Source organism: Archocentrus centrarchus, chromosome 6 (assembly GCF_007364275.1).
Source record: "Archocentrus centrarchus isolate MPI-CPG fArcCen1 chromosome 6, fArcCen1, whole genome shotgun sequence".
Lineage (NCBI taxonomy): Eukaryota > Metazoa > Chordata > Actinopteri > Cichliformes > Cichlidae > Archocentrus > Archocentrus centrarchus.
In genome coordinates, this window is record NC_044351.1 from 5,386,429 (window position 1) to 5,407,579 (window position 21,151).

The window sequence follows — 21,151 nt, forward strand, 5'->3', positions numbered from 1 at the left end:
TCAGGAGTGCTGCAGCCCTCTTAAAAAGCAGAAACTCCCATAATCTCCAGTAGGTTTTCATTGTGTACAGGCTGTGATCAGCTGACCTGTGCTGCTGCTCTTTGTGAATTTAAACAGTTCAGTTCAACCAGATGTAACCCAATATTTCATGAGATACCTTGGCTGATTTCCATCCCTTACACTGACAGTATACTCTTTATATGGTCTTCATACAGACAATATACAGTTGGTATAAAGGTTGAACTCAGTGAATAAATCTAAGCATCATCAGCTTAAATTCAATCTCATCTCTGCTACTCTTGATGTAACCTAACTGTGACCATGAACACCACAGCCACTGTGCACCAGTCCAACAGAGAGTTTTACTGTAAATTCACCACAGTACAGCAAGCTGCCATGTTTATTCTGCATGAAACTGCAGTATTTTAGTATTTTCATGCAACCCTTATTGACACAAAGTTAGTGTACCACAGTTTGGTTTTTCAGGCTGTTTCACAAAATGAAAAATCATAACTTCACATCATATACAGACATATCCCAGCTGTCAGAGGGAGAGAGGCAGGATACACCCTGTACAGGGCGCCAGCCTGTTGCAGGGTCAACACAGAGAGAGACAGACAACCACTCACACCTATGGGCAATTTACAATCACCAATGAGCCTAACTGCCATCCCACCCCCCCCCCCCCCCCCCCCCCCCACCACCACCCCCCCCCTGCCACCCAAATGTCTTAAATCTAAAGTAACAAGCCTGTTTAGAAAATGTAAGAAGTAGAAAGTACAGATATTTGTAAAAATTTAGGGCATAAAAGCAAAAAGTTGTCAGAAAAATAAATACTCAAGTAAAGTACAGATCCCTGAAAATTCTACTTAAGTACAGTAACAAAGTATTTGTACTTCATTACTTCTCAACTCTGTTCCAGAGAACACATCTCCACTGCTCTAGAGTCCAGTAGTGGTGTGCTTTACACTTCTGCATCCGACACTTTGCATTGCGTTTGGTAATTTAAAGTATGGATGCAGCTCCTCGGCCGTGGAAACCCATTCCATGAAGCTCTCTATGCACTGTTCTTGAGCTAATCTGAAGGCCACATTAAGTTTAGAGGTCTGTAGAGACTCTGCAGAAAGCTGGCAAGCTCTGTGCATTAAGCACCTCAGCATCTGCTGACCCCGCTCTGTGAGCTGCTATCATTCCCAGTCACTTCCTCTTTGCCAGCCACTAACAGTTGACTCTGGAATATTTAGTAGTGAGGACACTTCATGACTGGACTCGTCGCACAGGTGGCATCGTATCACAGCACCACGCCGGAATTCACTGAGCTCCAAAGAGTGACCCAATTTTTTCACAAATGTTTGTAGAAGCAGTCTGCTTGCTAGGTGCTTGGTTTTATACACCTGTGGCCATGATTGGAACACCTGAATTCAATGATTTGGATGTGTAAGTGAATACTTTTGGCGATATAGTGTATACAGACTGCCTTCAGAGCTTCTCTACCCCACCAAGCCAAATCACAGCAACTACAACTTTGGTTAGGAAAGATCTGAATCATCTTTCTCATATTAGATATTACCCATACAAGCATGTCAATATTTGTCAGTTAAGCAATCACATGACACAATGTTTAAACAACAATGTTAGTGTTTATATCACATAATAATGTAGCAGCTGAAACACATGAATAAGACCCCACAAGATAAACTAGTGGTAATCCAATCTAACTAGAACAGCTTATCAGAGTGGAAGTGTAGCCTCTGACTTTATCTGATTAAACAACCTTTGAAGTGCATATTTAAATGTTTTAAATTAACAATACATGTATTAAACTTTCATTCCTAAGTTCTAATGAGCAACAAAGCTTTAAGCAAAATAAAACTTAAAACAATCTAACTTAAATATCTGTTAGATTGTTTAAGAGCCTTAAGTTTAAGAGCTGGGCAGCTGTGGCTCAGGCAGGAAAGTTCGTCAGCTACAGACCCATTCCAAAAAATTAGAATATCATGGAAAAGTTGATCAATTTCCATAATTCCATTCAAAAAGGTAAACCTTCATAGATTATAGATTCAGATTTATAAATGATTTCAAGTATTTATTTGTTTATTTTTTACATAATTTGGGCTTCCAGCTCATAAAACCCACGAAAACAGGATTTCAAAAAATTACAATACTGTGGAGAAATCAGCCCAAACTACTTCTCAGTTTTTGCAGGAAAAAAAAAAAAAGAAATTAGGATCACATCAAATCAATCAAAATATGGTACTTTCAAAACAATATGTCAATCTTCAATACTTGGTTGGGAATCCCTTTGCTCTAATCACTGCCTCGATGCGATGTGGCATTGAGACAATCAGCCTGTGGCATTACCTGGGAGTTATGGAAGCCCAGATTTCCTTGATGCTTGCTATCAGCACTTCTTTGTTGTTGGGTCTGGTGGCCCTCATTTTCCTCTTGAGAATACCCCACAGATTCTCAATGGGGGTTTAGATCCAACGTGTTGGCTGGCCAGTCAAGCACTGTGATGGCATGGGCATCAAACCAGGCTTCTGGCGGCATAGGCAGGGGCCAGGTCCTGCTGGAAGATGAAATCTGCATCTCCATACAGATTCTCAGCAGAAGGAATCTGTATGGAGATGCAGACTGTTGCGGTGACCTTGGATTTAAGAAAGCAGAGTTTAGCAACACCTGCATCAGACATTGCACCCCAAATTATGACTGACTGTGGATATTTCACACTGGACCTCAAGCAGTTTGGGCTCTGTTCCTCACCCGTCTTCCTCCAAACCCTTGGATCTTGACTCCCGAATGAAAGGCACACTTTACTTTCATCGGAAAAGAGGACCTTGGACCACTGGCCAACGGTCCAGCCCTTCTTCTCCTTGGCCCAGTTGAGACGCTTCCTACGTTGGCTCAGGTTCAGAAGTGGCTTGACCCGAGGGACCCGACAGTTGTAGCCCATCTCCCAATGCGTCTGAATGTGGTGGTTTTGGAAGCTGTGACTCCTGCCTCATTCCACTCTTTCTGGATCTCTGCCAGATTCTTGAATCTTCTCTTTTTGATAATCCGCTGAAGCCCACGGTCATCTCTTTTGCTGGTGCATCTTCTCCTGCCACATTTTGTCCTTCCACTAGATTTTCCATTGATATGCTTGGACACAGCACTCTGTGAACAGCCACTTTCCTTAGCTATGAGGTCTTATGGCTTATCCATCCTATGTAGGGTATCAGTGATGGTCTTCTGGCCAGTTGTTAGGTCTGCAGTCTTCCCCATATTGAACCGAACTGAGACATTTGAACCAAACTGAAGCAATTTGATGACACCTGGGTAAACCTGTGCAGGTGTTTTGAGTTTAATAGATGATTAGTGTGTCACACTCAGTTTAAAACATTCATGCCCTGCAAAATTTGGGCTGATTTCTCCACAGTATTCTAATAAATCCTGTTTTCTTGGGCTTAATGAGCTGGAAGCCCAAATTATATAAAAATAAACAAATAAATACTTGAAATGGTTTAAATTGTGGGCCCTGAATCTATAAAAGCTTAACTTTTTGAATGGAATTATGGAAATTAATCAACTTTTCCATGATATTCCAATTTTTTGGAATGGGTCTGTATCAATCGGAAGGTCAGTGGATCAATCCCTGGCTCCTGTAGTCCACATGTTAAAGTATACTTAGGCAAGATACTGAACACCAGTTGCCCCCAATGCAACCATTGGTGTGTGAGTGTGCAAGTCAATATTAGCTAGAAGTGTTTAATCTTCCAGATAAAAATGCTGTATGAATGTGTGTGTGTGTGTGATTGGGTGGATGAGGCTTGTGCACAAATTGAGTAGAAAGGCACTATATGAGTACCAGTGCATTTACCATTTAAGTGCTGTTTATGTAAGTAATCATGTCTTTGACTTTGTAGGGTTGTATGGAATTAAATGAAAACAAATTTTTAAAATCAACTCTTCCTGAACCTGCAACCAGTGTGCAAAAGAATAATCACACTGAAGATTGATTACCCACAAAGTAAAGTAAACAACTACAAAGAACAGCAAAATCACCTGAAAGAGACTTCAAAAAGACACAAAACAACTACCAAGAGATGCAAAACCAAAAAAACAGATATAAAAGTACAGCTGTTACGAGTCTGGGGTCTCTGACTCTAATGTAGGAAGATGTAAGGCCATTTACACAGTCTGAGGATGAGTCCTTGATTACCAGCCATTAGGATTCATCCTGTGAAAAGCACGATCATTTGTATAAACTCACAAACTTCTAAAATAGTTCTATAATTCAAAGCTTCCCTCTGACCTCCCTCTAGTCCTAAATTCACAAAAATATTTAAATCAGATTTTTTAACTTCTTTAATTCTGCTAGAACAGCTTTCTCACCTCGCTGTGTCACACTCCTTCAGTAAACAGCAGACATATAAACATGTGTTTACAAAAAAGCATGTATTTAAAGTAATTTCAAACCAAGGTTCTACCAATCCCATAAATAGATGCCATAAATCTGTTTTACCACTGAACTGAGTTCAGAGAATGTGAATTCCCAAAAACTTAATCTAGATCTTAATTTTGCAATGATCTTGACTGTTACATTATTACATATTACATGTTGTCTCTGTACATTGTTATGTCTATTCAGAAGTGAAGATATTACTGAAAACAAATTCAATGCTTAAAACTGTTAATGAAATAAAATACATCATACCAAAACGTAATGGAAAACCAGTTTCAGAATAACATGCAGTTCTAGTGGGTACATTTGGAGCAGCAGGTTTGTCATAATTTTTTGCATTACATTTCTGAAGCAGGTGGTTGTATGTACAAATCCAGTGACACATGGCTGCTACATAGACAAATTCAGAGATTTGCAGGCAAACATAATGGAGAATTTAACAGCTAATGCTGGTCCTAATATTTTTTCAGGAGATAGTGGAAGCCACTAGAGTTAAAAAGGTATTCATCAGCACCCTGTACTATGCAGTGAGCTCAGCATCTTTCCTTTATCCAGATTCATTTGCCATAACATTTGCAGTCAAGATAAGTGGTCACATGAAGCTGGCTATCAAGTTGCTAAGTTAACCCATGGTTTTCCATGCACATTCACGTGAACGGGCTGGAGCTGGCAGCGCCTGACCAGTCACAATTACAGATTAAAGTACTGGCAGCAGAGCAGATGATTATAACAAGGAAGATGAAACTCTAATATTAGGAAAGTCTTAGAATGAATCACATAATACTGCCTGAGCAATTTAAATGCTTCTGTCAATAAGACTGGAAAAAAGCTGTGATATTAATAAAGTTTAGCGTGTTTGAACAACAATTTTACAGTTTTAGGTTTTATTATTTCAGTTGCAGCTTTGGTTGTGTTTAACAGTAGGAGATCAAGTAAAGAATAAATATAAAAACAGAATTCAAACATAGGCTCAGACTAAATGTAAATTTGATATAAGGTTGGACAAGTACAAATAGGTGCTGTTTTATGATCACCTATTAATGGTTATAGGACAATAAAATTGTTTTTGAATTGTTTTTTTTTTTTGAAAATATGTGGGAAAAAAATAAAAGTAATAAAATTGCAATTAATAATTTATCTTTATTACTGATGCTCACTGAGGAAAAACAACTTTAGACCCTTCAACTATCCATTCACACAGGTTTGAAGAATTGATGATGCTGTTTTCCAGAGAATTGATTTGTCAGTAGATGGTGATTTTATACCTGTTGATCTCTAATCTAAGCTTAGGATAAAAAGTAAGGAAACTTAATAATAAGAAGAATAAATAATATATTTTATTTATAGGTGCCTTTCAGGGCACTCAAGGTCACCTTACAGGTAAAAAACAATCAAAGATGAAAACAGCAAAAAAAAAGCACAATTACACAATAAACAAAAATTGAAGAAAAGCAAAACAGTTAAGACCAAGATAAAATCCTAGAACCCACACAGTTACAGACCAAAAGCTTGTTTGAACAGATGGGTTTTTAGATGAGATTTAAAAATAGATAAGCTGTTTATGACCTTTAAAGGTTGCGGTAGAGCGTTCCAGAGATGGGGTTTATATTTAGTCAATTATTTCTTTGTTGTAACAATGCTTCGTGGCAATAAATCTTATACCATTGAAAAATATGTTTATTTCCCCTTAAATGTGCTGCGTTTGCAAGAAAAATGCAGTTGTGGGTTGAGCAGCTGCAGCAGTACTCACTACAGCTTTTAGTTATTGGGGACAGCCATGTGCCACTGGGAATGGGAATCCATGGGTACATAAATAAGAATGTAAAAAAACAGTGTCATCCAAAGTGTTGTTTTGGATACTCCAACAAGACTAAAGTCTATCTGTCACAATTGTCTTTCTTTAATTTTTTTATGGTTATAATTTGTTCTCTTGTTAGTCAACACCATGGACATGCCATAGAAACAAGGCAGAGAGAAGGTAAAATATGCTGACGGGTTAGTCTCTGCGTCCAATATGCAGCATATCATTAACTATGACCTACTACATAAGATAAAACTATCTGTATGCACAATTTTGGTCTAGATATTGTGTCATCTGAGTATGGCATGAAGTGAATGAAAATCAACGTGAATGGAAGAAAAGTCTTTACACTGCTGGATACTGGTGGGCACAAATGGTCAGTAGCAGGACTGCATCAACATTATTAATAAAATACTGTAAGAGACCAGTAGTGTGCAGCCTTTACCTTTCTGTTTCTTTGTTGAACTTTTATTTTAGTCCAGTACCCTGCAAACAATTTTCTTGGGTGCTCGTACCACTTTTTTCAGCTTTAAAGGAAAGAATTTTATTTTTAAGTGTATAAAAAATTAAACCTAAAAACAGAAAAACTGACATGAAACGTAAAGGTCATGGGGATGGAAAATGGGTGTCTGTCTGCCATTAGAGTTGGTGCATTTTGCCCATGTAGTGAAAATTAGAAAAAGACAATCAATGCTTCATCTTGGACTCCTCACGCTGTCCTCACCTTCTATGGAGTCTTCTGCAACTTGTCTGTGAGATTCACCAATAAGAGCATAGCAGCTGTATCCCTGGCACAGCTGGCTAAAGGACAGATGACCTATACGGTCCTCTTTGCACAAACCTCCAAAATTCTTTAGGCCATCCAAAACAAGATAGCCTGCATCAAACACACTGCTTCACAAAAACTGCTTATGTTACTGTTTCAGAGAGTCTGCCTCTAGCCGCTCCTTTACAGTGACATAACACAAGGCATATAAGACAGCAGGTTATGTCATGTCATGTCTGTTGGTTAAGTGAATAATGCATTACTAAAGCTGTCATCTGAGCTGCATCATGGTGAGATGCTGTACCAGAAAGTGTCCTTTCTATGTATTCCACATCTGTGATTCTAACACCATGAGGATCAACTGCACATAACTCATCAACATAGATATGTCCTGTATATATAATATATGTATGTATGGTTGTATAGAAGTTATTACTGTATACTGTTGGCAAAAACATGGGTGTGACACTGCATGATATCAGTGTTGTAAAATGAAGTCAAGATGATACACTGGTGATGGTTATTCTTGTCAATAAATCACATTTACAACCTAATTTCAAAGCCAAAACTCTTTTTTTAAAAAAAATAAAATATAATATATATGTGTATGTATATGTATATATCATGTGTATCTAGCTCTGTCCCCTTATTTCTTTTTTTTCTTCTTTGTCTCTCTTCTTTTTGCTCTTTCCTTCCTGCCTGTCAGACGTGGCAGTCATATTGTATGAACAATGACCAAAATGAATGAATAAAAAAAAGATAAACAAGAGTAGCCGATAGAGAGCATATAGAGCCCTTCTTGTAAAAGCAAATATGTTTGGTACAGCAATGCATTCGGATTATGATTCCATTTGTAAAAACTGCCAGACATGACTGACATAAAAAAATAAATAAAATTTATATATATATATATATAAAAAGGTATATTTACATCAGACACAGATGTGCACATGTACAGGCCTTTCTTAAGGCTGAAGCTGCTCTCTCCAGGTTTTTTTTTTTTTTGGAGTCGTCACTCCAGGGAACACATTTCCACGGCTCCTAGAGGCCAGTGGCCATGTGGTTGGTGATGTAAGGGTTGGATGCAGCTCCTCAGCCAATGAAATTCATCTAGGAATTTACCCATGCACTTTGTTCTTGAGCTAATCTGAAGGCCACATGAAAGTTAGAGGTCTGTAGTGATTGACTGTAGAAAGTTGATGACCTCTGAACACTATGTGCCTCACAATCTGCTAACCCCACTCTGTGATTTTACATGGCCCACCACTTCATGGCTGAGTTGCTGTCACTCCCAGTCGCTTCTACTTTGTTATAATACCACTAACAGTTGACTGTGGAATATTTAGTGGTGAGGAAATCTCACAAGTCCACAGTCCAAAGCTGGAATTCACTGAGCTCCTGAGAGCTCTCACCAGTGTTTGTAGTTTGCATGCCTAGGTGCTTTGGTTTTATACACCTGTGGCCATGGAAGTGATTGGAACACCTGAATTCAATTATTTGAATGTGTGAGTACTTCTGGCAATATAGTGTATATATTTTAAGTATGACTTAAAACCTGATTGAAGAAATATGACTGAAGACATTCAAGCTAAAATCTTCCATCTCAAGCATCACAGTTCTATCTTTATTATTCACAGTGTGAGTAAGGCTCTTCATACAAATCAAATTACATTCACCAATAAAGCTTCATCTAATAAATAAAAATAAAACATATATTAGCATATACATAAAGCTAATGACATTGTTACTGCCACCCTCAAAGAAGCAGGAAACATTCACCCAGATGAAGACGATGAGCTAATATGAGGTTAGTTTGCTGGTATCACAGCATTTCTACAGCATTCAAGAGATCATTTTCAAGACCTTTTTCATACCATGTAGACCTAATTTAATACTTGCTTCACCATCAAAAAAATGCCTGGAAATATGACGAGAAACTAGCAGGAAATATATATTGTTAATGAATATTCAGCTTGGCTATGTAATACTCAATCAGCCAGCACTAAGGGGACAATTTGTTTGCAGATATTTCAGATAAATTAAAAAGAACTTACATGATTGTTCTGGTGCATAAGCCAGAATGTTGACCATGCTATCACTGTGGAGTGAGTTGTTTATAAAGCTATTATGTTGTATAGAAGTAAAACCTACAGGGAAAGCAATCTTCACCTGATTTGGGGGGAAAATGCAGAACTTTTTAAACAGTGTTTATCATTTGCATTGTGATTCTATACATACAGTTTTTAAGTTCAGGTGAAAATCAAAGTAACTACTCTCTCCCCACTCATTCGGGTAGAGGCTTCAAAATCATTGCTCAAATAACTACCCAGTGGACTTCAGTAAAATTCAATAAAGCACATTTTTCAAGACATGCTGCAATGATAGTTAATGGAGTGTTTTACTAGAAACATAAATGGACTTAATTAACAATATTACTCTTATTTTATGTGAACACATTTTCAATTCCATTTGACTGTGACTGGTTCTTCTGTTGTAGTCCATTTGCAATGTGTCAAAGATAGCTTTGTTATAAAGACTGCAGTACAACAATGTAATATATACCATTTGATTGTATTTATACACTACTAGTTGACAGAATCAAGGTACTTTATATACTAAGGTAAGAACCCTAAAATATTAGCAAGAACCACAGCGATCAGATGCTCTGTATGAGCAGCTCTTGATGGCAGCGGAGAAAGAGACCTCCAGAAAAATCGCCTGGTTTTAGGAGGGCTGTTCAAGGAGGGGCAGTCATCTGCCTTGAAATGCTGGAGGGTGACAGGAACGAGAAGGGAGAAAAATAAGTGTAAGAATATATCATTTTATATCTTTCTTACACATGACTTTGTTACAGGGTCAGAGAATTTGATTTTTTATATACAGTTTTGGGTTTACAGTAAGTTTGTAGATGTATTTTTTCCAGATTGCTTTTGTGATAAACAACCTCATACAAACATTGTTACATGTATGGAAATGGAATGGCATTTCTATATTTTCATATATCTTAATTCTTTTCTATAGTCTTACTGACCACTCAAGGCACATTAGACACCTTCTCTACTTTTAAGATTAGGCTTAAAACCTTTCTTTTTGATCAATCTTATAGTAGTTATAGCTGGATCAGGTGACCGTGAACCATCCTTTAGTTATGCTGCAATAGGCCTAAGCTGCTGGGGAGTCCCATGATGCACGGAGTATTTCTTTTTTGTTCACCTCTTTTTCGACATACCTAAATCTGCATTTAATCATTAGTTATTATTAATCTCTGGCTCGCTTCCACAGTGTGTCTTTTGTCCTGTCTCCCTCCCTCACCCCCAACCAGTCACAGCAGATGACTGCCCCTCCCTGATCCTGGTTCTGCTGGAGGTTTCTTCCTGTTAAAAGGGAGTTTTTCCTTCCCACTGTCACCAAGTGCTGCTTACAGGGGGTCATTTTGATTGTTGGGTTTTCTCTGTAATTATTGCAGGGTCTTTATCTTACAATATAAAGTTCCTTGAGGCAGCTGTTTATTGTGATTTGGCGCTATATAATTAAAATTGAATTAAATTTAATTATAGCACTTATGCTGTATATTTACTATTTGTCATGACACTTTTTTTCAGACACAGATATGTGTTCTTTGTTTATCAATGTTTGGAGCTCATCTGGTCCTATATAATTAGTGTGTTTTGGTTTTTTTTGCCTTCTGCTGATGACAGGTTATGACAGAAACACCTTTATCTCGCTCATCAATAAATTAGAGAACAACTGATTGGTGCGTGCTTATATCCTATATGTTTTCTTCTGGATGTAAGAGTCTTATTTCTTTAATAGTATTTGCATTATTTACAATGGGTAACTATTATAGAAGGAGGTCTGAAGTCCTGACACTCATATTAGTTTTAAACTTTGATATATTTCACACCAAACTGTTGCTTATAAAGAAATGTGAACAATGGTAAACCTGCCCTTTGAGATGGCAGGCGACAGGTCAATATGTGATCAGAGATCAGTTTTCAGATGAGTCAGTCTCTTCAGTGGAGCCATCACTCTCCACTTCCATCCTCCTTCTGTGATGGATGTTCCTCCTGGGGGATGCCTTCCTCTGCACTTCCTTTAGCCCCCCCACAGCACTGCTGCTGCTATTGCTGCCAGGACTCACTGATATTTGAGCAATCCTGGACAGCAAGAGAACAACAGATTATAATATAATTACAATTGAAAGAAGAAAACAGCAAAATGGAAGAAAAGCAAGTTGAAATGTATACAGGCTGAACTGGAGATCTATTATGGTTGAAAAAAATTTTATTACCCACTTAATCAATTATACAAAAAAATTAGCATTTGCTCTAATGGCCAGCAAGGGGCAAATCCACTGGTTGCAAAGCCATGACAAAATTACCCTATATCTCAATTTTTGACCTCAGTAAAAAACGTTCTTAATGGGCTGATGTTTCAAGCCTTCTTTAATACAGCAAAATGTACATTTTTTAAAAAACGTAACCCCATTCAGAGTAAAATTGATAGATGCTTTTGGCCTACATGTCAAACACAATGCTTCATAGCAGTAGTCCACAAAGCAATGGGTACATCATGGTGTGCCCACCCATATATATATGTGTGTGTGTGTACCCTGTCATTATTGTAGGGTCTTTACCTTACAATGAAGTATTGTTGTATTTCACTTCTGGGCAGGCCCCTTTTTTAGAACAAGTTTAAAACTTCAGACAGGATTCATAAAAATCCCAAAGTATCTGCCACATTAAAGGCTAACCATTGTGGCCTGCTGTAGTTGATAGGCACCAGCTGGTGTGTTTTCAAAGCATTCCAAGTACCGTAACAGACAACAGCAGACAGTTCAGGATGAATACATGTATGGTTACAACTAGGAATCAAAGAGGGCCAGAAAAATCTGGAACAGTGTTTTGACAGTGTTCTTTATATCAACTAGGGGTTAGAAAGCAGCCCTGATGGCTTATGCTAGTGGTTCCCAAAGTCAAGAGTGTTGCAGCCCCCCCCCCCCCCCCCCCCCCCGGTGGGCCGTGGCACACACTTTGGGAGCCACTGGCTTATGTAATATCTGTTTATGAAATGTAGAATTGAGTTAGTTAAAGGAGCAGTAAACCTCAGAGCAGCAGCAACACAGCTCTGAAAACAGTACAAATCAGTTAGGGAGGCATTTTTTTTCCTGCTGTACCCCTACACCAGCTCTTAGGGTTCCTTCACCTGCCAAATCCCACATCAACGCCTGGTTACAGCCCTAGTATGCGGGGTAATGTTCCTGATGATGTGTTTACTGATAAGTGTGTGTGTGTGTGTGTGGGTGTGTGTGTGTGTGTGTGTGTGTGTGTGTGTGTGTGTGTGTGTGTGTGTGTGTGTGTGTGTGTTCTCACAGTTTGTCAAGTTCCTGGTCCATCTCTGGATCAATGAGCAGCTCTGCATTACTGGGTAACACTCCTGGAGAATCAGGGAAAGGAAAGGATTCACATCTTTAAAGCACCACTAATCTAATACAAACCAAAAAAACAAGATGGAGCTAAAAGAGCGAGAAAACTGAAAATGTATCCACTAACACTAGCAAATGCATGGAAGCATGCCACACCCCCATATGAGGAAACAAGTTGAGATGAGCCTAACCCAGCTGTCACGGGCTGAGAGGCAGGCACTTCTAAATTTGTTTGTATAATACAAACAAATTCAGATACGAAAATATTGATGAATCACTGTTTTGTGCATAAAAGATTCCACACACAAAGTTTATGCATCGCTTTGTAAATATGCACTGTTTGTAAATGAGGCCCAGTGTCTCTGGTTGAACCCACCTATAGTTTGGTTGATGGTCTCTTGTTTAGCCAGACTCATGAGGAAGCTGTAGTAAGAAACTCTGTCAGTCTGCTTCAGGATTTCCCTCATACATGACCTGGGGGGATGACTGCACACAGACATGCAAATGTCAGATAAAACAAACAAAACACAGACACACAAACACACACACCACAAATAAATACTACAACAAAACAATCTTTTTGTTTAAGTTGTGGTATGATGATATGGAGAATAGTTTTTAGACACAATGGCCTTCATTTACTAACAGTGCATATTCACTAAACTGTGCATACATTGTGTGTGGAACATCTATCATTACTAGATGTCATCTAATTTCTTGGCACTATTTCCATGGATGCTGGAGAATACGGATGGGTTTTTCCCCCATTGCAGTGAGATTGTCATCTGGGGCTGACAGACTACCTGCTTCTTGTCTTCTACCTGTTTTTTTTTTCCTTTTTCTTGTAGTCTTTCATTTGTTTTTCAAGTCAACTTTGATTCCAAACTTTTTTTTTTTTTTTTTTTTAACTTTAGGCACAGTGAGTGTCTCAGGGGAAATGACATCTAGGATGCCTTTTATTTCAGCATTGCTTTTTATTTATTTATTAACAGTTGTCACTCCCATGAACACACAAAAGCTGCAATTTCTGGCTCCCTCCTTGGACCTCAGACACTCAGATTACTCAGATTCTCCAGTGAAACTTTCTCCTCCTGTTTTGCCTTAGCGGTGCAGGCCCCAAGGGGATGTTTACTCATCACTGTATCAGCTCAGCTGTAAGTTTGGAGCCTAGATGACAGACTCTTTCTATATACTATAATAAAAATCATCTCAAATGTGAGTTGGCTAACTGAAATAGTGAATAAATCATGTCTACGTGAAATTAAAAGAATATCACAGTATGTGAGGGATAGAGCATTTACCTATGTTTGGACCTATCACACAGGGCATCTATACAGAGAGCCAGAGTGGACGGCTCCACCCCATCTTGCTTCTGCTCCTCCTCCTTGTTCTCCTCTGTGAACACAGATGGGATCTGCTCGATGGAGGTGGATGTTGGGACAATAACCGTGTTGGGACTCTTCCCTGCTAGCAGATCCTGGTAGATTACTAGCACACTGTCCAGGAACTCTGTAGACACAATGGACAACAGGAAGTTTCCTCTAAATTCTATAAAACAAATCCCAAAGTTAATTAATCCTTACAAACAATTTATGAATTGTATCTATCCTATTATTATTATTGGTTTGTTAATTTATTCACCTGGTTTCTCAGTGATTTCACCAGCCTGTTCTCTAAGATTATGTTTCTGTTAGATCAGGTTTTTAACTTGTTTCCTACATTAATTTTTCCATTCCCTCAGATTGTTAATGAATAGAGTGTATTAATCTATTCTTTATTATCCAAATTATCCACATTCTTAACCACTTAGGTTAATCCCTTCCCTCCCTTAGTTCATTACTCTGCCCCCTTGAATTATTCCTTTCATCACTTGGTTTATTACCTTGGTAGTAAAACTGCAGCTGGAAGGCATAAAGGAAGTCAGAGAAAGATATCAGACAATCGATGCTGTCGTCCATCACAGCAATTCTAGAGGAAGAGAGAAGAATAGCAATCATCACCACTAAACGTTCAGCTAGTTAAGATCAGTCGAGCTGCAGACACGTGTTCCAAATGTGTTGTCTTCTGTGTGTCTGTCCTTTTCTTCTCAAGTAAACTTCTTAACTCTTCTCGACTTTTGTAAACTTGAAAATATTATATTTTCATCAACTATTATCTAAGTACTAACAATGTTTTTAAAAACAAAAACAAAAAGAAAAACTGTATAGCCAAGTGTATTTTACTTTATTAAAGGGTGCTAACTGATTTGACAACTTTAACATATTCTGACAATATAGTCCTGTTAACTTTAATTGCTTTAATTGCTTTAATAGCACTGATTCAACACACTTGAGTATTCGAGTCACAGACATCTGTCACATAATATGAAATTCTGTAAGGAAGTGTTCTAGGTCCTGTTCTTTCTTTTTTCTCCTAAAAATTACTTGGCAGCATCATTCCTCATCATGTCACATAACACTGCCATGTAGAGGAGAAACCACTTTATATCTTTGTTCCAGCAAACAACCTCAGTTCTGTGACTGCCTTTTTTTGAGCCTGTCTTATCAACATAAGTAATTGAATGAGTAACATTTTTGTTTTTCAAAACAGGAAAACCGAAACTGCAGTTGGAGTTTTCTCGTCTCTCCAAACGTATTCAGACTGGAGGTGCTGGTTTAGCTCACTGGGTTGGGCTGGTGACCCATATGCCGCAGGACTAATACCCAGGTTCAAATCCTGTCGTCTCCCTGGTCATTCTCCCAGGTTTCCTATGTTCTCTCCACTGTCCTGTCACAATAAAGGCTAAAAAAGCCACAAAAACATATCGGTAGTTATAGATCTAGATTACATAAAGTCAGAAAAAATAAACTACGCCATTGTTGCTGCTTAAGTTACTCCAAATCTTTTTTTTTTTTTAACTTATCTTAAGAATTCATTCAGAAAAGTAATTCATACTAATGCAAACACAAGTTTAACCACATGTAGAACCTTACATTACACACACCTTCCTATATAGGTTACTAGCTTTAATTCAAGCAAGAATTTTCAGCTCTTCCGCCATGTTTCTAAGGTTTATCCTACAAAGTCCAGTGAGGGTGCTTCCTATTTTTACAGCTGGGCTTCATATTCCATTTTGCATTACATTAAAAACACACTGTAGAAACCTCCATCAAGGTGTCTGACGCAGCTGCTTACTTTCCTCTCTGTGAGAGGATTCAATATCAGAACGTTTCACATTTACAGGCTTCTGTTGGCCTCTCATCACTTCCCTAAATGAAATGTTCCCCAACTGTAAAACTATGGCTGAAATAGTTCCGTGTCCAGTGTGGCAACAGAGAAAAGGTTCAGCCTTCAGAATAAAATATAACTGGATACAAAAAGTTGTCTGTCCAGGGGAAAGACCTTTGCAGTAACTTTATGTGATGAACTTAAGTTTTAGTACATTTTATTTTTGCCCATTTAGACACGATGTGTTTCAGCAGCTCAGCTTTAACTGCAGAAAAAAGTTGCTTCTTGTAGCCTTGATGTTAAAAACAGTTAGTGTGTCTTAGCATTGATCTTCTCTCTCTATGCAGTCATACAAACACACTCTGTTCTTTATATTACATGATCAAGTTGTTTTTGAACATGTTAATGTTATTCAGTATGTCTCATTGTCATGAAAAAAATTTCAAATTAAAACGACAGGGAAAATTATATTCTGTTTGTCAAAATAACAAAACATAACAAAAAAAATCTAATTTGACAGATGTGTGTGCTGCTGTAGTCAAAAGAAAAGATTACTGTTGCTGTGACATTAATGTTTTATACACCGAATCATGGTTCCTCTCTTCAAACTCTCATTTGGAATGAGCACAACAGCAGAACTTTCATTGTTATCATTTCTTTGTTCTAAATGTTCTGAAATTTGTTTTTCATCTTGTCTGTAAAGTAATGGTAAAATGGTAAATGGACTAGTTCTTATATAGCGCTTTTCTACTCAGTATGAGCACTCAAAGCGCTTATACAACCTGTTTGCATTCACCCATGCACTCCCATTCATACAAGCACTTCCATGTTTACTAAGCTAAGTGCTTTTAATTAGCTAACATTCACACACATTCATACTCCGACGGGACGGTCGGAGAGCAACTTGGGGTTAAGTATCTTGCCCAAGGATACATTGGCATGTAGCCCGGAGTAGCCAGGAATCGAACCACTGACCTTCCGATCAGTAGGTGACCTGCTCTACCTACTGAGCTACAGCCACCCCCTAAGCAGTCAAGTTCCACCTTGATCTGAAATGATCAAAGTTCTTTTGGAAAGTTATTCTTCCTGCTGACCTGGCTGCACTCTGCACCAACATCACCGGGAAATCTGGACACAGTAACTGCAGCAAAGACCTGTACTCCAGCATGGAGAGCAAATCTGGAAAAAACAAGATACAAAACTCATTATGGCTACAATTTACACAATGACTAACCACCAGTTTTATAACAGCAAAAGTCATGGTAGTACATAACTAAAAACACTTAAAAATGTCAGTGAAAACTAAGAAACACAACAATTTAAGTCTTATGAAATAAATTTAGTTTTGTATTTGAGGTGAAGACTCCGTGAAGAGTTATTGAAGTTTTGGCACTGTGCTTACAGCTTTCAGCCATCTACCAGTTACCCAGTAGTTATGACAAATTCTCCCACCTCTCCAAATAAATGAACACTCCCAGCTATCACACACTTTAGATGCAAAATAAGCCTTTTTTTTTTTGTCTGAAATTCTGAAGGATTTGAAGTAAATTACCTGGTGAAAACCTTTGTAAAACCTTGTTTGTATGATTCATATGCAATTAGGCCAGCCGTAAAAACCACCATGTCCACACATTTCAGTTGTAAAACTGACACTGTTTTAACCTAAACTTTTCACAACCATCTTAAAGACATATCATCAAGTTCAGGTACTTTCAGTACTGCTGTATTCGTTTAGACTCTCTCTGCAATTGATCTGAGTTCATGTCAATAGTTACTTCCTCCAAACCATCGACATGTCTATTGACCCCATTCATACTAGACTGCACAAAGAAGTCCAACCATTAATTAATGTGTCAATCTTTATTAGTTGGGTATGTGCCACAAGATTTTAAGGTGGCAGTAATTAAACCATTACTTAAAAAGCCATCAAAAATAAAATATAAAAATAATAAATAGAAAGAAAGAAAAAAAAAATCAACAACAAAAAAGCCATCACTGACCCAGCTGTATTAGCTAATTATAGGCCAATCTCCAACCTTCCTTTTCTCTCAAAGATTCTTGAAAGAGTAGTTGTAAAACAGCTAACTGATCATCTGCAGAGGAACGGTTTATTTGAAGAGTTTCAGTCAGGTTTCAGAATTCATCACAGTACAGAAACAGCATTAGTGAAGTTTACAAATGATCTTCTTAGAGCCTCTGACAGTGGACTCATCTCTGTTCTTGTCCTGTTGGACCTCAGTGCAGCGTTTGATACTGCTGACCATAACATTTTATTACAGAGATTAGAGCATGCCGTAGGTATTAAATTATATTCAATATTACCAAAAAAGGGTTTTGTGCTGGAGCAGACTTAGTTAATCTGGACCCAGTTTTATTGTGCTCTCACCTCCACTTTTGCCGATCTGTCTGTAGCATCTCCAGAATACTCGAATGAAAGACGCTCTGTTATGTGGAGTGGCCTGGATGTAGTTAAACTCTCTGAAGAGGACGTGGTTACTGTTCTTCACACTGCTGAAACTACAAACGCAAGCACATCAAAAACCCAGATCTGCAGTTTGTAGGCATAGTTATTTCTAACTGAAGGCTATAATTACTGTATATCCACTACTCTACAAAATCTAACAGTATAGCCCTACTCTAATTTTACACATTTTGGCTGTACTCAAAATGAAATCTGCAGGGTTTACATTGAGAAAGAGAAAAGGTCTGAAAAAGACAAAATATTCAGTGAGCAGCAGTTGCCTGGGCCATTGTTGATACCAGAGGTCAAACGAGAATGGCCATACTGCTCTGAGCTGACAGGAAGGCACCAGAAACTCCAATAACTACTTGCTGCAAAAGAGTATGCAGAAGCGTAACTCTGAATGTGCAGCACATCGAACCTTGAAGCAGATGGCCTACAGCAGCAGAACACCATATAGAATGTTGCATAAATAACATCAAAGGGTGGTTTCATCTTGCCTTATATCAGTGGTTCAGGCTGGTGGTGGTGTATTGATGTTTGGGACATTTTCTTGGCACATTTTGGACCCCTTAATACCGAGTGAGCATCATTTAAATGACATCACCCATTTGAGTATTGTTGCTAAGCATATCCATCCCTTTATGAGCACAGTGTACCCATCTTGTGATGACTGCTTCCAGCAGGATATGTGCCATGTCACAAAGCTCAAATAACCTCAAACTGGTTTCTTGAAAAGGACAATGAGTGCTGGCACTCGAATGTCCTCCATAGTTATCAGACCTCAATCCAATCGATTACTTTTGGGACTTACTGGAAGAGGAAATTCACAACATGTATGTGATGTGCAGCCAACAAATCGGCAACAGCTGTGTGATGCTAACATGTCAATAGGGACCAAAATCTTGAAGGAATGTTTCCAACACCTTGCTGGAGCTATGCCATGAAGAATTAAGGCGGTTCCGAAGCCAAAAGGGGAACCAAGACGGTACTAGCAAGGTGTACCTAACAAAGTGGCCGGTGAATGTATACTGTATTTCCATGTATTAAGAAATAAGGGGTGGCTCGAGACTTTTGCACAGTACTGAATGTTCACACAGGCGACATTCTTATCGTCCAAAGCATTAGTTAAAAATTATATTGAAGTTCATACTGTTAAATTAATTCAGCATCACCGTATTACGATGCTAAAACCAAATTATGAGCAAGGTCTCACACTTTTTGTCTTACATGAATGCAATGCGATTCCTATCTCAACAGCCTCAAAACAGCAGTTTTCAGGATGTTTCCGGAGCTGCATTCTTCCTGTATGAACAAAGGTGGACAGCAAAATAGCAGGCAGCATGTGGGACGTACTATTCAGCGAAGTAGCGGATCACTCCGAACTGGGTGTATTCCTCTTTGTGCTCTAGCAGCTGGGTCACAGCATCACTCAAGTAGAACAACACATTGCTGTCCGCTGGAAGACAGACAAACAAACACAAATGAAAAAGTTAGCCGAGCTAACTGACACAGCTAAGTGTCTGTGTAGGTTCTCAGTCAAGCTCCAGTGAAACAGCTAACAACACACAACCTACCGAGATATTGGTCAGCGGGAACGGTGGGGTTAAAACGGTTCATTCTGCTCCTCCCAGAGAAATTCACTGAAAGAATCATTGATAAATATGCAGCTATAATCGGTGAACTGCGCAGCTATTTGCTACACACACACTGTATTCTCATTACTCAGAATGTCGCTAGCTATCATGTGAGCTAACTGTCCTAACATGGTGGGCTTCCATGGAAACCGCCTGGTGTTATGAGTTACATTAATTAGATCCCACCCCCGAACAATACTGCTGACAAAGATTCCTCTTTTATATAATAGTAATAATAATAATTATTATTATTATTATTTTATTTTTTTTCTCTGTATTGAGCTGCTGTAATGCACAAATTTCCCCGTCGTGGGATCATTAAAGTTTTATCTTATCTTATCTTCTTCTTCTTCTTATTATTATTATTATTACTACACATACTACACAGCAAGAGAACAAGTACATTAAAGTGTGAAGTTTAAGAAAAATAGGATCCTTCACATGTCTACAACTGGTAATTTCATTCATTCAGTTGTTCCTTTCAGGGGTCACCACAGCAGATCATCTGCCTCCATCTCACTTTATCCCTGACATCCTTCTCTGTCATACCACCCTTCTGCATGTCCTCCTTCACAACATCCATGAACCTTCACTGTGGTTCCATATTCAGCATCCTTTGTCCAATGTATCCACTATCTCTTTCCTGCACATACTCAAACCATGTGAACCTTGCCTTTCAAACTTTGTCTCCAAACTGCTCTACCTGAGCTGTCCCTCTAATATACTGTTTTCTAATCTTGTCCATCTTGGTCACTCCCAATCGAAATATTACCACCTCCAGCTTAGACTCCTGTCTTTTTATTAGTTTCACCATCTCTAAATCATATATCATAGCAGGTCTCCCTGCCATCTTGTAAGCCTTCACTCTTGCATCTGTTTGTCACAAATCACCCCTGATACTTATCTCAACCCATTCCACCCTGCATTCACTCTCTTCTTCACCTCTCTTGTGCACTTTGGATGATTGACACCAGTTATTAAATTCCTCTACCTTGTGGACAGAGGTCCACAGTTAATATCACAGATCTGGAAGACTTCTTGTATCACATTAGGAGCCAAAGTCAGTCTCAGTTCAGGATTCCACCCCCAAACCAATGGTCAAACAGAGAGGTTCAATCAGGAGCCAAAAGCCGCCCTCCAGTGTGTTGCATCCAATAATCCCTCCACCTGGAGTACTCACTTAACTTGGGTAGAATATGCACATAACATCTCACCCTCTCTGATACTAAACTTTCTCTCTTTGAGGCCTCCACAGGTTATCAACCACCTCTGTTTCCTGAGTTGGAGGAGGACTTGGCGGTACCCTCAGTTCAACACCACTTGCAAAGGAGCTGGCAAGTGTGGTGCCAAACCAGAAGGTCTCTCCTTCGCACCAGAGACAGTACCTGTCATCATGCAAACCAATGAAGA

General features: G+C 38.6%; 1 protein-coding gene across 2 annotated transcripts; it reads right to left on the reverse strand.

The window, feature by feature from the left end:
* Nucleotides 1–8,612: 8,612 nt before the first annotated feature.
* On the reverse strand, nt 8,613–19,883 carry cstpp1 (centriolar satellite-associated tubulin polyglutamylase complex regulator 1). 2 transcript variants are annotated; one of them, XM_030732520.1, is made up of 10 exons: nt 19,682–19,883; nt 19,461–19,563; nt 18,030–18,160; nt 16,738–16,822; nt 14,319–14,404; nt 13,738–13,945; nt 12,813–12,922; nt 12,384–12,447; nt 10,959–11,168; nt 8,613–9,779 (listed from the first exon to the last, which is right to left on the reverse strand). In XM_030732520.1, exons 1-9 carry the CDS (start codon nt 19,758–19,760, stop codon nt 11,000–11,002), a joined length of 1,035 nt encoding a protein of 344 aa, XP_030588380.1. In that variant the 5' UTR covers nt 19,761–19,883; the 3' UTR covers nt 8,613–9,779; nt 10,959–10,999. The 2 variants fall into 2 exon arrangements, with proteins under 2 accessions (XP_030588380.1, XP_030588381.1); XM_030732521.1 differs by lacking the exon at nt 12,384–12,447 and having other exon boundaries at nt 10,959–11,069; nt 12,831–12,922.
* Between the last annotated feature and the right edge of the window lie 1,268 nt (nt 19,884–21,151).